The sequence below is a fragment of the Corythoichthys intestinalis genome, chromosome 21, assembly GCF_030265065.1.
Source record: "Corythoichthys intestinalis isolate RoL2023-P3 chromosome 21, ASM3026506v1, whole genome shotgun sequence".
Lineage (NCBI taxonomy): Eukaryota > Metazoa > Chordata > Actinopteri > Syngnathiformes > Syngnathidae > Corythoichthys > Corythoichthys intestinalis.
Window position 1 is genome coordinate 27,627,496 of NC_080415.1, and position 14,558 is coordinate 27,642,053.

Sequence of the window (14,558 nt, forward strand, 5' to 3'; positions counted from 1 at the left end):
TCTCAGCACATCTTCATCTCTATGAACTGTTATCATTATACTGTACTATAACCTATTACATGAACCTATTAGGCCAAAAAAATGACACAAAAATACTCGGATTCCAACCAGAACATGAAACATCATCCGTCCAAGGAGCATGGAAAGAAAAAAAACATACCGTAATTTTCGGACTATAAGGCGCACCTGACTAAAAGCCGCCACTCACCAAATTTGACACAAAAACGGCATTTGTTCATAAATAAGCCCCACTGGACTATAAGCCACAGCTGTCCTCACTGTATTAATGGATATTTACACCAAAAGATATTAACCGGTAGGACTTTATTTGACAGCGGCATCATTAGCCCTTTAACACCGAACGTGTCGGATGTGACACGTTTACGCATATCATCTTTGAAGCCTCGTAACGCTGTAATTACGTCGCCCACGTGCCCCTGATTGCTCTCATTTGAAAGTACGGAAGTTGATGTCCACACCAGTTTTTATTTGAAGTCAATCGACCAAGTAAAACGGGAGATAATGTAATTTGAGTTTTGTAGTTTTATTGCACTCATAAATATGCATTAAAACGCTGCATGGACCATGTGTCTGTCTCCATATTTCCATCATTTCTTGTCCTTTTTTCAAAACCGAAAGCAGCACAAAAGACTACATATCCCGAGAGCCGTTGTGATGTCAAGAATGACGAACCTAATGTGAACATTTTTAATAAATTGACAGCAAGGCGCCAACTAAGGGAAAGGAGACACGCAATGGAAGCAACGGCCGGTTGGATTGAGCGAGCGACTTTGAAACGTGCAGAATGAATCGAAAACTAAATTTAGCGCAAGCTAATGCATTATTTCATTAACTCAAGGAATAGGATGAGCTGTATTTGTCATTGTTTTCCTCGGATTAGTCGGCGTCTTGGCGAGTGGAAGTGACAGCAGCTCGCAAACGGCAGAAGAGTAGGCTGTGTGACGTTGTATGTGACGCAGCTCAGTGACCTGTTCAAAAACAAACTTTATTGAGTGCGCAAAAAAAAAAAAAACTTTATTGGGTCGCATGCCTGAAAAAATTGAATTGAACTGAACTACTTGTCAATATTTTTGAAAATACTTTTTTTCAATTTTATATATTTTTTTTTCTTCACTATGAATCTTTTCAATTTCTATATAGATGTGTGTTCGAGAAGCTTAATTGCATGTACATATATACCTTTTATAAGGTGATGGGTACAATACCTAACTTCACAAAAAAATATCCTCCAAAAACTTTTTGTGTTGGATAATATATATATTTTTTTTTCTCACTATTTTGCACAGTATATAACCTGTTTTGACCATAGTATGTGTAAAGGCCAAAAACGCCTATGACCATACCTGCTGTTTGTGTTGAATTGTCAAACATAAAACTATTCAATCTTACTTTTTCTATTGAATGTTTATCCTAACAAGTTAAATAAATATTATCAAGCTTCAAAACAGTTGGTTGAGCATGTTTGGTTGTCAGTGGGACATCAACATTATAAATTTTGAAAAAAGAATTTGGGATTTTTTTGTCTTTTGGGGCCCAAAATGTGGATTGAAATTGGTCAGTGAAGAAAACAACAGTTTGGACATGAAGTTCAAGGTGTCCTGAAAAAAGGGACCCAACTTGGCCATTGTGAACATTTTTTCTTTGAAATATAAAGGCAACATCAAAGGCATGCAAATTCGGCCAAAATAGGCTGAGGTGTTAAAGGGTTAAACTGTCATCAGACCAAATGAACCACCATTAAAGAGCATACGACAGAAGAAGAAAAAAGTCTTAAATGGCATTATTATGTGAATTAGAATCATATTTTGAGACGATTCGACGATATGCAAAAATTTAGCAAAGCGCAGATGACGAGAAATTAGTCTGTCAATCTGCCGGTGAGCCACGCCTACGATTATAGGGCTTTAGCGTCCCCAACAGGTGGATAATGTCAGCGGTAGACTGGGCTCATCGGTTTTACTATTCAGCACATTGAGGGGGAATTACTCAGAACGATGAAAACGCGACGAAGAGAGCCGCAAAATGTCATTGTTTCAGTCTCTCTACTCCAATATTTTTACAGGATATTCTTTTTATCCAAGTATTTTTCCCCAATAGCTAAATAAATGGCTTGAGAAGGACCAGTCAGCCTGTTGAAAGGGAACTATTCACAACGAGGAAAACGCGACGAAGAGAGCTGCAAAATGTCATTGTTTCTGTCTCTTTACTTCAGTATTTTTACAGGATATTCTTTTTATCCAAGTATTTTCCCCAATTGCTAAATAAATGGGATGGTCATGACAAATAACAGTCTTGTGCTAAATGGAATATGAAATAATAAAAATGCATTTATTCAGGACGACATGGCAAAATTACTCCATAATGGTCAAAACTGTCGACTTCACCTTTACTGTCGCACCTCCCGAACGTTATTTTATGACACCTAAATCGGAAATATGTCATTTCCCTTCCCCGGCTTCGGAGAATGTAAACAAACCAAAAGGCGTGACAGCTAGCTGACATGCTAACCCGAACCAAGTATGTTTCAAAGTCTTCGAAGCGGAAAATCACACATAACTAGCCTGGATTTATTGACATGACGACTGGGTTGTCGATTGTCTTCGCGGATCGGCAAACCGCCCGGCGGAGAGCAATTTACAGTTTGTTCCCTGGAGGAGGGTGGCTGCAGTTGTTGTGCAGCTAACTTGCTGCTAATGTGCATGAGGAGAGCTTTTTACATGCCTATCAATGATCAAACGTAAGTAGTCCTTTATTTGAAGAAAGTTTGTAGTGTTTACTTTGTAATCGCTGTATTCTTATTTGACATAATACAAAACAAGATGTTTACTTACTTCCTCGTAAGTCCAATGGTCCCACAGTAAATATCCACGGTGAATGGGAACCTTTTGAAACTCCAAAAAGGCGCATACGCCTCTCCCTCATACAGAATGATTTTTCTGCAGCCGTTTGGCTGGCGTGATGCGAAAAATAAATGTATTAATCCGCAAAATCAGCTGAATCCTTCGTCCTCATACACAACAGTCCGCTGTATAGTGAAGAGGACGTCTTCTACCAAACACGTCACAGCGCCCTCCTCCTCAATGCAAAACCGAAGCCGGAGGTCACTCATTTTCATGGCGCGGGATTAAAAAAACTAAATGAATATAGCGATCGCTTCCACACACATCCAAGCGGTCCATATCATTCAGGAGCATAAAATACCGCGTGTATTATGAAATAAACATGGTTTTTCGTGTCACATGCACTTTAAGCTTTGAACCAATTATTTGCTGCAAAGCTTCATTTGGTCATCCCTGCTCCCTTGGGGGAGACAGTCAACCTCCTGCTGTCAACACTGTTGTCGTCCAACATGCCTCCTAGCATGCATTGCAGTGCTACAGATGTAAAAAACAATCAAATTTATGTTATGTGCTAATTATTTTTCTTCAGTTACTGTTCCACTTATTTCATTAATTGCTAGTTATGGTATTCGGTAACACTTTATTTCACAGTGGCGCCGTAAGACAATCATAATTATGACATGACACTGTCATGAGCATTAATGAATGCTTATAACAGATGTCATTTAGTGTCATCCAGCCAATTATCTCACTTTTGAATGGATGCAAAAGATCTGAGTTGGACATAAATAGAGTTAGTGACATAATTTGCCGAATAACACTGAATGACATCTGTCATAAGCATTCAGTAATGCCCATGTTCGTGTCATGTCATAAATATGACGGTTTTATGACAGTCTTATGACGCCACTGTCAAATAAAGTGTTACCTATTAAGCCAAAGAAATCAACAAATAAGCCGCACTGGAGTATAAGCTGCGGGATCCAAAATGAGGGGAAAAAAGTAGCGGCTTATAGTCCGAAAATTACAGTAGTTTCCTCTGATTGGTATAATGGAGTCATGGGGTTTTTGTTGCGACGTCTTATTCGTGAAACTCGGGCCGTTTACAGGGTGATGCTTTGACACCAAGATGCAACGATTGTGTTGCGGAATGGCTGCACCTTTACACGGTGCGAAGTGCATAATTGGTTGTTGCCTTGTAAAACTGTACTACCCCCTAGGGCCTGGCATGAATACTACATCGTTTTCACGTGGAATTGCGACATCGTTCGAATGGAGACTGAACCAAGACGGAACCATGTCAATGCAAACATGAAATGTGTCGTATTCTTGGAGCGTCACCATGTAAACGGCCCCTGAGACACACTGTCGGCATCTTTGGCAAAAATAAAGTTAATGTGTAGAATAAAAAGGAAAAATGTAATGACTATAATGTAGCTCAAAGTAGCGAAGTAAGAGTTGTGTTACTTCTTCCCAAATTTACTGAAGTAAAAAGTATTGCATGGTAAAAGTACTCTAAGAAGTAAATGCCTCAAAAAGTTACTCATGTAAATGTAACGTGTTGAATTTTGCCCGTCTTTTGTCAGCTGATGCAGGCGGCGCGATGCCCTACGGACAAACTGTCGCTCACCAACTGCGCCATCATCAACGAGAAGGAGCCGCAATTTGAACAGTGAGTTTTTATACTAGTTGTTTGAGATGCCCGTGGGATGGCTGTCATTATTTCCCCCTTTGTTACAGGCACGTAACCGTGCGCAACCTAACACATAAGTATGTGTTCACCTTGAAAACGCACCCAAGCGTCAACATGGGCAGCATCTGCTTCAGTTTGCCGCAGGTACGCTTCCGCACCTCTGCTATGCTGCTTCTCGCCACCAGGGGTCGCTCTTGGCAAAGCTTTCATGGCTTTTTGTCACTGAGCTCCTGTCAATTAAATGTCTAATGTCTCATCTTTGCTTCGTCTACCTTTGCTGTCATTTTTTCTCACTCTACAATTGCAGTGCTTCTCAATTATTTTCTGTCACGCCCCCCCAAGGAAGACGTAAATGTTTCGCGCCCCCCCAAACTCTCTGCCGCCACTGTAAATAGTATCATTTGTCTATAAAATTACTAATATAAATACGCATCTGCCTAACATTGTGTCCCTTTTTTCTAATAAAGAAAAAAAGTAACATAGATCAACTTATAATAAAGTATAACTTTATTATAAACATTGTTTTGTTTGTAACAGAGAAGACTTGATGTGCATCAATTTGCCTGAATTAAAAAAAAAAAAATCACATCCAAACTAAAAAATACACTCAAGGTACATTTTTGACCATTTGATACAGAAAAATAAAATGTAATAAAATCAGTAAATAATACCAAATTAAAATTGATTAGAAACATTCACTCATGAGGACAATGTGCCAAACAATTTGACCGAAAAAACTAATCTGAATAAAAGGGGGGAAAAAAGTGTCCTTGGACAGGACAGTTTTTATTTTTGCAGCTCACAGTATTTACCTCCTTTGCAATGATGTGGAGTTATTTTTCAATTAACATGCTAACAATGCTCACTGGCTTACTGATATAACACTGACAAAGCAGGACGATTGTTGGCAATATTCGGCACGTTTTCACTGAAAAAATCAAGCGGCTTAACAATGAGATTGGGGTCTAATGTCTTTAAGTGGCGTCTTAATTGATTTGGCTTCTTGCTGTCTGCTATAATTATTTTTAGACACAGTAAACAGTGGTCTTTCATCATCACCCACTGTATTAAAAGTCAAAGCTAAAAGGCAAACGGCACGAAAAAAGCGCATTCACGGCGGCCGAGGTAGAACCTTAGGTGAGGGCAGTCGTCGTGACGATCCCAAGCCGGAAATGGCACTTCTCGGGCGGCGACGTGAGAACAGGTGTTCGGCCATTCCTTACTACGCGGCGAAACGTCCTACACAATGCTCAGGGCGCTTGCGCATGCATTCACACGCATGCGCACATCGGTTAGAGGCGGCGATTACTCACTATTTTTGTTTTTATTTAGTTATTTAGAACCTTTTCACAGCCTCAAAGATATTTTTTGCATGTATTACCCTCTCATACTTTTAACCATTGTGTTTTTTTGTGTTAGCTTTGAAGCAGTTGACCACATTAGTCACGTAGCGTGTTTAAACAGTCCTTATTTGATATAACTACATTTAAGTATTTTCTGCAGGCATTTTTCTAGTACCTTATTCCTGTATGCATCTAAACAAAACAAGTTTAGAGCGCACGGTAGTACTTTAGGTGTCAAATTCGACTTATGTAGTACGTTTCGCCGATGTAGCATATTTTGGCAGAACACCGGACAAGACAGTGGGTCGCTGCGTGAGTGAGTCCGGTCGGAAAACGGCTTTCGAAAACGGCGGTGGCACACTGCTCTTCATATCTGTTGTCTGTGTGTGCTGAGTGCTCTTCCTTAGTTCAAAAATACTGCGCGCACTCTGAAAATGAGAGCGCCACTGCCACCTACTGAGTGGATGTGCAAGTACACTTTATTCCAGTACGGCAAAAAAAAAAAAAAACACATAAAACATGTTCCCCGAGGTCACATGCGCCCCCCCTGGCATTGCTCTGCGCCCCCCCAGGGGGGCGCGCCCCACTATTTGAGAAGTACTGAATTAATGTATGTGTTGGTGTAAACTCACTCTCACTTGGCGTCCTTTTTGTCTCATTTTAACACGGGCCGCCGCCGCATCAGCACCCAGGTACTCTCTAACAGTCTCTTCGTCCTATTTTTCTTCTGACAGATTTGAACCCTTTCAGGGACAGTGGTAACTACAATAGACATCTATTCAAAAGTTATAAGCTTAACTCATACACTGTCAGCCCAGGTCAGAGTATGTGTTGTGGTAGTTAGTAAAAGAGGGAAATATTTATTGATTACACTTGGTGATGGCAATAGACGTTCAATCCATTTCAACTCCCAGTTAAAATGGATTGGACATTTATTGCTGTCATTGGCAGCCAAAGCTATGTCAGATTTCTAGAAAAAAATGTAAATCCAAACTCATTTGAAATTATGTCTTTGTTCTTCTTTTTTCAATTTATTGCAATTTGTTTTGATTTATTTTTTTGAAGTTTTAATTCTTTAAAATTAATTATATTTTGTTTATTATATTTATTATTATACACTGGTACAGGTGCCTTTTAAAAATGGGTCACTAGGAGACCTGGTGTTTTTATTGTCATTTTGTTTTTATCTTTTTAATCTTTTCCTTGTATTGTTGTTACTTGAACCTTGAGTCTGTTAATAAATCCATCCATCCATCCATTAGCAAATTATTTTATTGAGAAATTGTCTTCATCCATCCATCCATCCATCCATCCATCCATCCATCCATCCATCCATCCATCCATCCATCCATCCATCCATCCATCCATCCATCCATCCATCCATCCATCCATCCATCCATCCATCCATCCATCCATCCATCCATCCATCCATCCATCCATCCATCCATCCATCCATCCATCCATCCATCCATCAGCAAATTATTTTATTGAGAAATTATCTTCAAATTAGCAAATTATTTTATTGAGAAATTGTCTTCAAATTGGCAAATTATTTTATTGAGAAATTGTCTTCTTTTTTTTCTATTGCACATCGCAAAATATGTGCGGGCAACACTAATAATACAATTGAAAGTCAAATAGAGTTTGCATTAGGCCCCTGGGCCACAGTTTTGAGACCCCTGTCCTTTATGAATGTAATAGAAACATTAATTAGTGCATGAAATCCTGTCTACAAAATGCTTATCTGACATTGTTGTAATTTAAGCCCATGTTGTATTCCTTTTTCATACAGAGAAAATGGGCCGGTTTATCAATCGGACAAGAGGTGGAAGGTAAGCACAAAAGATACTTAAGATCCTTTCAGAACTAGAATATCAAGAAAAAGTGGATATAACATGGAAGTAAATGAATTTAACCATGATATTACATTTTTTAAGGGAAATTTTAATATATAAGAAGATGGAATATCATGATAAAGTAACATTTTTCAAATAAGAATTAAATTAATGATAAATATCACGACAATGTTTCATGTCATTCCAGAAAATTTCTTCCAATCTTTCTTTTAAACCCCATTTTTTTTTGTCCAATGTCTATCAAATCTTGGCATGCGTTATCTTTTATATTTTGAATGTGTAGTTCACTTTTATTATAGTTTTTCCAGTTTATAGTAGTCAGTTTGGCAGGGCAAAAAATAGTTTTTACACATTTCAAAAATTTTGAGCTATTTAACCCTTATATAAACAACTGCCTTCCTATTAGTAACGTCATATTTGTCATTTGGGCTACACTTATCGAATATTTCACCGTTATTCCATCGGAAAAATCAAATTAATCTCACATTGCTACTTGAAAAAAAGAATCCTTTTTTAATTGATAATGATTATTAATTCACAAAAACATTTTTGAAACACTTAAATTCTTTATTAAACTACAAATAAACACATAAATAACAAATAAACAATGAGGTCCAATGCTGATGGCATAATTAGTGTAAAAGACACTAAAAACTGATTCAGAACACTGACTTCACTTTACCAACGGGATTCAAAATAATTCTTTCTTTCTCTGTTTGTGGTATGTTTATATTGTTCTCAGCATTAGAATGAGCACCAGCAGAGTAGAGAAATAAATGTCACGTATCACTGGAGTGAAGTAAGTGGAAAAAAACGTAATGATGCAAGTTAATAGAACGCTAAGACGGAGTATTAAGGCCAAATAAATAAAAATAAAGAAAAGAACGAGCTAAAAGTCATAATATTGCTACTAGAAAAAAAGTCACATTAATATGGAGGAGTAATGTAGATGTGAGCCGCTTTGCACTATACATACAGTGGGGCAAATAAGTATTTAGTCAACCACCAATTGTGCAAGTTCTCCTACTTGAAAAGATTAGAGAGGCCTGTAATTGTCAACATGGCTAAATCTTAACCATGAGAGACAGAATGTGGAAAAAAAACAGAAAATCACATTGTTTGATTTTTAAAGAATATATTTCCAAATTAGAGTGGAAAATAAGTATTTGGTCACCTACAAACAGGCAAGATTTCTGGCTGTCAAAGAGGTCTAACTTCTTCTAACGAGATCTATCGAGGCTCCACTCATTACCTGTATTAATGGCACCTGTTTTAACTCATTATCGGTATAAAAGACACCTGTCCACAAGCTCAGTCAGTCACACTCCAAACTCCACTATGGCCAAGACCAAAGAGCAGTCGAAGGACACCAGAGACCAAATTGTAGTACTACTTTAGCTACCATGGTGATAGTCATCCAATTGGATTAGACGTCCATCGCTGTCAATGGCAGCCAATGATTCCAATTAAATACTTCTATGAAATGAACAACTCCTATTAATGTTGCAGTCTCCACCTACACGTTCGACAAGTCCAAGCAGTGCATCAGCTCCATAACGGTGGAGATCGACTTCTTGCAGAAGAAGAACGCAGACAGCAACCCGTACGACTCTGACGTGATGGCCAATGACTTCATCCAGCAGTTCAACCAGCAGGCTTTCACGATAGGGCAGCAGGTACCAAACACTCCAATATTTGGACGACCGACACGGTGCTTGACACTTTCATTTGTATTAAAACCTATTTGTGTGCTTTTTTAAAATAATGTTTGCAGATGGTGTTTAAGTTTGGCGATAAACCGTTTGAGGTGCTAGTAAAAGAGATGGAGTGCATGGACCCCAGCGTTCTGAAAGGAGACCAAGGCTCGCGCAACAAAACAAAGGTGTCTTCCTGGTCACGATTGCTCATTTTTCAGTGCCATTTACGGCGCTAGACGTCCAATCCATTTCGTCGAAATACTTTTTTTTTTTTTTTTTTTTTAATTAGCACTCCTGGCGCTCCATGAAAATTGTCACGCTAAAAATAATCATGATAATGTTTTCCCCTTAGGTTAACATCGGGTTGTTGCTGGCCAACAGTCAGGTGATCTTTGAAAAGGCTGAGAGTTCTCCCATGACGCTAATTGGTGAGCACGGAATTATTCCAGTGACAGTCTGTGATCGAACTGTGATCATTTGCACAAAGCAATTATGAAAAACTACTCACTTGAAATTGAAAAAAAATGCATAGACGAAATGAGTCCTAATGTCATGGTATGACTTAATATTACGATATATTTTTTAGACAAAATATTTTTAGAAATACAGTGATCAGTCCATCGCGGATTTCCCCACCAACCCCCCCCCAAAAATTAAATAAATTCAGATGAGCTGTCCCAATCCGACCACGTAGTCTCACACTCCCTCCTGGCGCTTTTCCTGGTCAGGCAGTACACTGGAGTTGCTTATTAAAGTTAATGATGATTGACAAACGTTAAGGTTCGATCTTGCCAGAGACGCTTGAAAGCCAAAACTTCAAAGCGCCGCATGCGTCAGCCATCATTTAACTTGTTAAACAGTTGCAGTGGCAACTCATTGTGTGTAAGTGAGCAGCTTGAGCGGATTTGAGTGAACTCACTCAATGAAGCATTTAATAAAGCATTTTTCTACTTTATTATTGTTTAAAAATAATTCGGTTGGACAGCAACATTTTAAAGCCTATCATAATTATTTGAAGTGCTTAAAAACCATTTATTAAAAAGAAATTATATATATAAATGTATGGCGAAAAACACTCAGGTGACTTGGAGTTCCGGTCTGAGACCCCCGATTTGGCCAAATCTCAAAATTGTCCGTTATGCATGAGTGATACATCATTGGAAAGCTTAAAATCTCAATTTTCTGGGGGAAGAAAAATTTTGAACAGGAGGGCATTGAAAAAAAACAACATTTTTTTTAAACAACGAAACTCTAACTGGAGGTGAGAGCACGAGAGAGCAGAATTATAGACACCATGATTTTAACAAGATATTATTTCGTACTTACTTTGTTTCGATCCAAAAACTCCATGTATCGTGTCTCACCGTGTGTCAAGACACATCTGTGAATGGCCACAGCCGGATTTTTGGGTAATATATGGTAATATAACAATGGTCGCGATGCAGAAATTGCACACATCAAGGAGTCGTCGAGATGTTTTTTTTTCATATATTTACCCTTTTAAAAGTTTTTTTTTTTTTTCAATTTTTCTTTGTTTGGATCGATTATCATTCAATATATCAGGGACAGTAACAAAAAAATACAATTAAGCGATAGTTATGAAGTAGATATCTGTGACTTATTTACAGACATCTATTTTTTTCATTGTGACGTAATTTGTTTAAAAGTTTATGCGAGTGAATAATTTTTTGAAGGTGTTTTTTTTTTTTTTAATATTAGACATCAAATTATCATTCTAAGCTGAAAATGACAGACATTTTGAATAATGAATATAATTACTTCTTTTTATGGCTGGGTTGAGACAAAAGCAGTTGCGCGACCTCTGTCAACGGGGGTTTCCAGGGTAAAACGGACAAATGAAAAATAGTTTGGGGGCTTAATGCGCCATGAATCTACTATGGCAGCATGTAGACATTGTTCTATCAAACACAACAGTTCTTTTGGCATAAAATACAGCAGTTTATTTTAAAGAGGGGTGCAAGAGCAGAAACTGCTTTTTCAGTCTTGTCTGTGTTTTCTGCCATATATATATATATTACGCGATTTTTCACTTATCGCGGCGGGTATCGGTCACTCATTTGAATACTATGAAATTTAAAAAAGAAGTATTTATATTTTCATTCATTTCCATTTTATTTATTAACATTTAATCTATTTATAAATTTTACTTATGTTTAAGAATTGAGAACAATATAAAAAATATAATATGACAATAATTACCAAAGTATTTTTTTTTCCAGATTTCTAAAAATAGTCACTTGACCTTAAAAGGCTTCAAAATAAGAATTTATTACTTGATCCATTGTATAAATGCACAGTGAGTTTATAGACAGAAAATTAAAAATGTAACCTAATTAACACATTGCTTGCCATTGACGACCTGTTAACACGACTATATGCCTGATATAAATAATTCATTTTGAAGTATTCCACTACTGTATATATAAATACATTTCATAGTACTCATTATAGCCACAAGGGGGCACCCAACTCACATTTACTGCAAATAATGAAATTCTGTCTGTATGTAGTATACAATAGAGAGCTTTTATTGTCTTCGTACAGAGTACAACAAGATTTAAAGCTTCGCCATAACGTGCACCACATAAAGCAAAAGTACAATAAGGCAAATACAAAAAAAAAAAAAAAAAAAAAAACACAGGTTACAGTGTACACAGATTGGGAATAAAGCGAATAAGTGACTAGCAGCAAGTGCTGATGTAGTGGTAATATAACAGCGCACTGTTATATTATATATGACAATTTACAGCACTCGGACTAGGAGACAGATGCCTTACTTGATATGATAAATGACATTTTGTGCATAGATATTGATGTAACAGTGCAAATATGGTGTAATGTTGCTGTGCAGACATTGCATATGCAGTACCCAGATTGAGACAAATGTTTGAGAACATATTACTGAGTGAGATGCATGTGACATTGTTGTGGCATTAGAAGTGCAATGACAGTGACATTTCAGTGACATACAAATGGCTACAGTTTTTATATTTATTATCTATATATTAAGTCCATTTTGATCTTCTTCAGGAAAATCTAAGACAAGGGAGTCCCGCCAATCCATCATCAGTCCAGATTGGAACTTTGAGAAAATGGGCATTGGAGGCCTCGACAAGGAGTTTTCTGACATCTTCCGCCGAGCGTTCGCCTCGCGCGTTTTCCCTCCGGATATCGTGGAACAGATGGGTGAGTTTTCACCTTAAAAAAAAATAGTTTATCTAGTTTATTTGAAGTTGAGTTACCGCTGTCAGCGCCGGCGTATTACGAGATGTCAAATTCATTCACGGGACGTGTAAATCCTTCAATCCAAGCACACCTTTGAAGGTGAACGCATCATCTGTCATAATTGGCGATTAGCACGCAGGCTAGCGTCTGACGTGCGTCACATGATTCGCATTTCTTTTCGATGAGTCATCCGTTGCTCTTTCTGACACATCAGTTCTGATCCTCAGGTTTGTTTAGACCTGTTCAAAAGAGCTTTTCTTAAAGGATGAAATGGCTAATTGCCATTCCCAAACTCGCCTAATTTGCTAAATTTTCTGTAGATTAAGTCATTGGCTGCCATTGACGGTGCTAGACGTTCAATCCATTTACCTCTCCCATTCAAAAGGGATTGGACGTCAAGCACCGTCGATGATACTGAAACATGAGCATTTTCAGCCACTCCTACCAATTTCAATGTTTTTTTTGTCAATAGTACCCAATTAGTTAACGGGAAAATGAAAAATATATTTAATGTTTACATGATTAAATTTTCATGCACTGTATACCCTCAAAAATGACTAGCCTGTCATAGTTTATTTTATAAATTCTGTGTTTAATTTTCAGTTAAATTTTCAGTTCATAAGTAAAAACAATCTAGAAACCAAGTTTATAATGATAATCATGAAAAACAAACCAACCTATTTTTAACTTGTCATCAGAAATTCTTCAGCTCTCAAACCTAAAATGAGAAACACTGACATCTACAGGAAACTTTGAATCACTGCAGTGGTATACAAACTTGAATTCCACAGACGAGCTGAGCTTTGGAGAAACTCTTGATGAATATACTCACTCATAGACTTCATTACTATTGAAGTGTCACTTCGTCATTCTTTGCGCGACGGCTTATCAGAGGGGGGCCGAGCTTCATTTAGTAATAGCCGAAGACGGCACACACTCATGTCGGATTTAAGCCTGGATTTACTTACGATTGGATTTAACTACAAAAGCTGTACCGCATACAAACAGGAAGGATGATCTCAGGAGTGATTTGTTTGAGGATTCAAGGTAAATGTTCGTACCATGCATGCGTGATTGAAGCATTTATTCGCAGGAATTTTCTTCTTTGTTTACACATGGAGGCGGCTAATTTTCGCAACTGACTATCCTCGTACTTTACTTTTAACCAAGAATCGAGACTGTTTTACGTCCATATCTATAAAGAATTCAGGGATTTAAGCATTTATTCACAAGAATTTTTGCCAGAAAAGCTCCTGGCGTAAAAGGAGCTTTTAAAATAAACGCTAACTGCACGGTTTCTTTGCTTTTAACCAAGAGTTGAGACTGTTTTATGTCCTTATCCATGAAGAATTCGGGGATTTAAGTACTTATTCACAAGAATTTTCGCCAGAAAAGCTCCTGTTATGCCAGGCGGCCGCTAGCCTCATTCGCTAACATAGTAGCTTTGTACTTCGACAATATACGTAAAATAATCGCTAACTGCATGTTTTCTTTGCTGTCAACCAAGAATCGAGACTGTTTTACGTCCATATCTATGAAGAATTTGGGGACTTAAGCACTTATTCACAAGAATTTTCGCCGGTAAGCTTCTTTTACACCAGGCGGCCGCTAGCTTCATTCGCTATGATAGTAGCATTGTATTTCGTCAATATGTGTAAAATAAACGCTAACTGCACAGTTTCTTTGCTTTTAACCAAGAATCCTGACTGTTGTACGTCCATATGTATGAAGAATTCAGGGATTTAAGCATTCATTCAAAAGAATTTTCTCCAGAAAAGCTCTGTTTACGCCAGGCAGCCGCTAGCCTCATTCGCTAACAATATATAGTGTATAATGATATTAAAGGGCTATTCTATTCTATA

At 37.7% G+C, this 14,558-nt stretch overlaps 1 protein-coding gene across 1 annotated transcript in view; it reads left to right on the top strand.

Annotated features, from left to right (window-relative positions):
• LOC130909587 (vesicle-fusing ATPase-like) overlaps nt 1-14,558 on the top strand; it is a 36,278-nt gene that overhangs the window by 1,094 nt on the left and 20,626 nt on the right. The window contains exons 2-8 of the mRNA XM_057826259.1: nt 4,448-4,533; nt 4,602-4,698; nt 7,690-7,729; nt 9,263-9,429; nt 9,528-9,635; nt 9,803-9,878; nt 12,502-12,657. Of these exons, the coding sequence (XP_057682242.1) occupies nt 4,448-4,533; nt 4,602-4,698; nt 7,690-7,729; nt 9,263-9,429; nt 9,528-9,635; nt 9,803-9,878; nt 12,502-12,657 (730 nt within the window). The remainder of the gene's footprint in view (nt 1-4,447; nt 4,534-4,601; nt 4,699-7,689; nt 7,730-9,262; nt 9,430-9,527; nt 9,636-9,802; nt 9,879-12,501; nt 12,658-14,558) is intronic.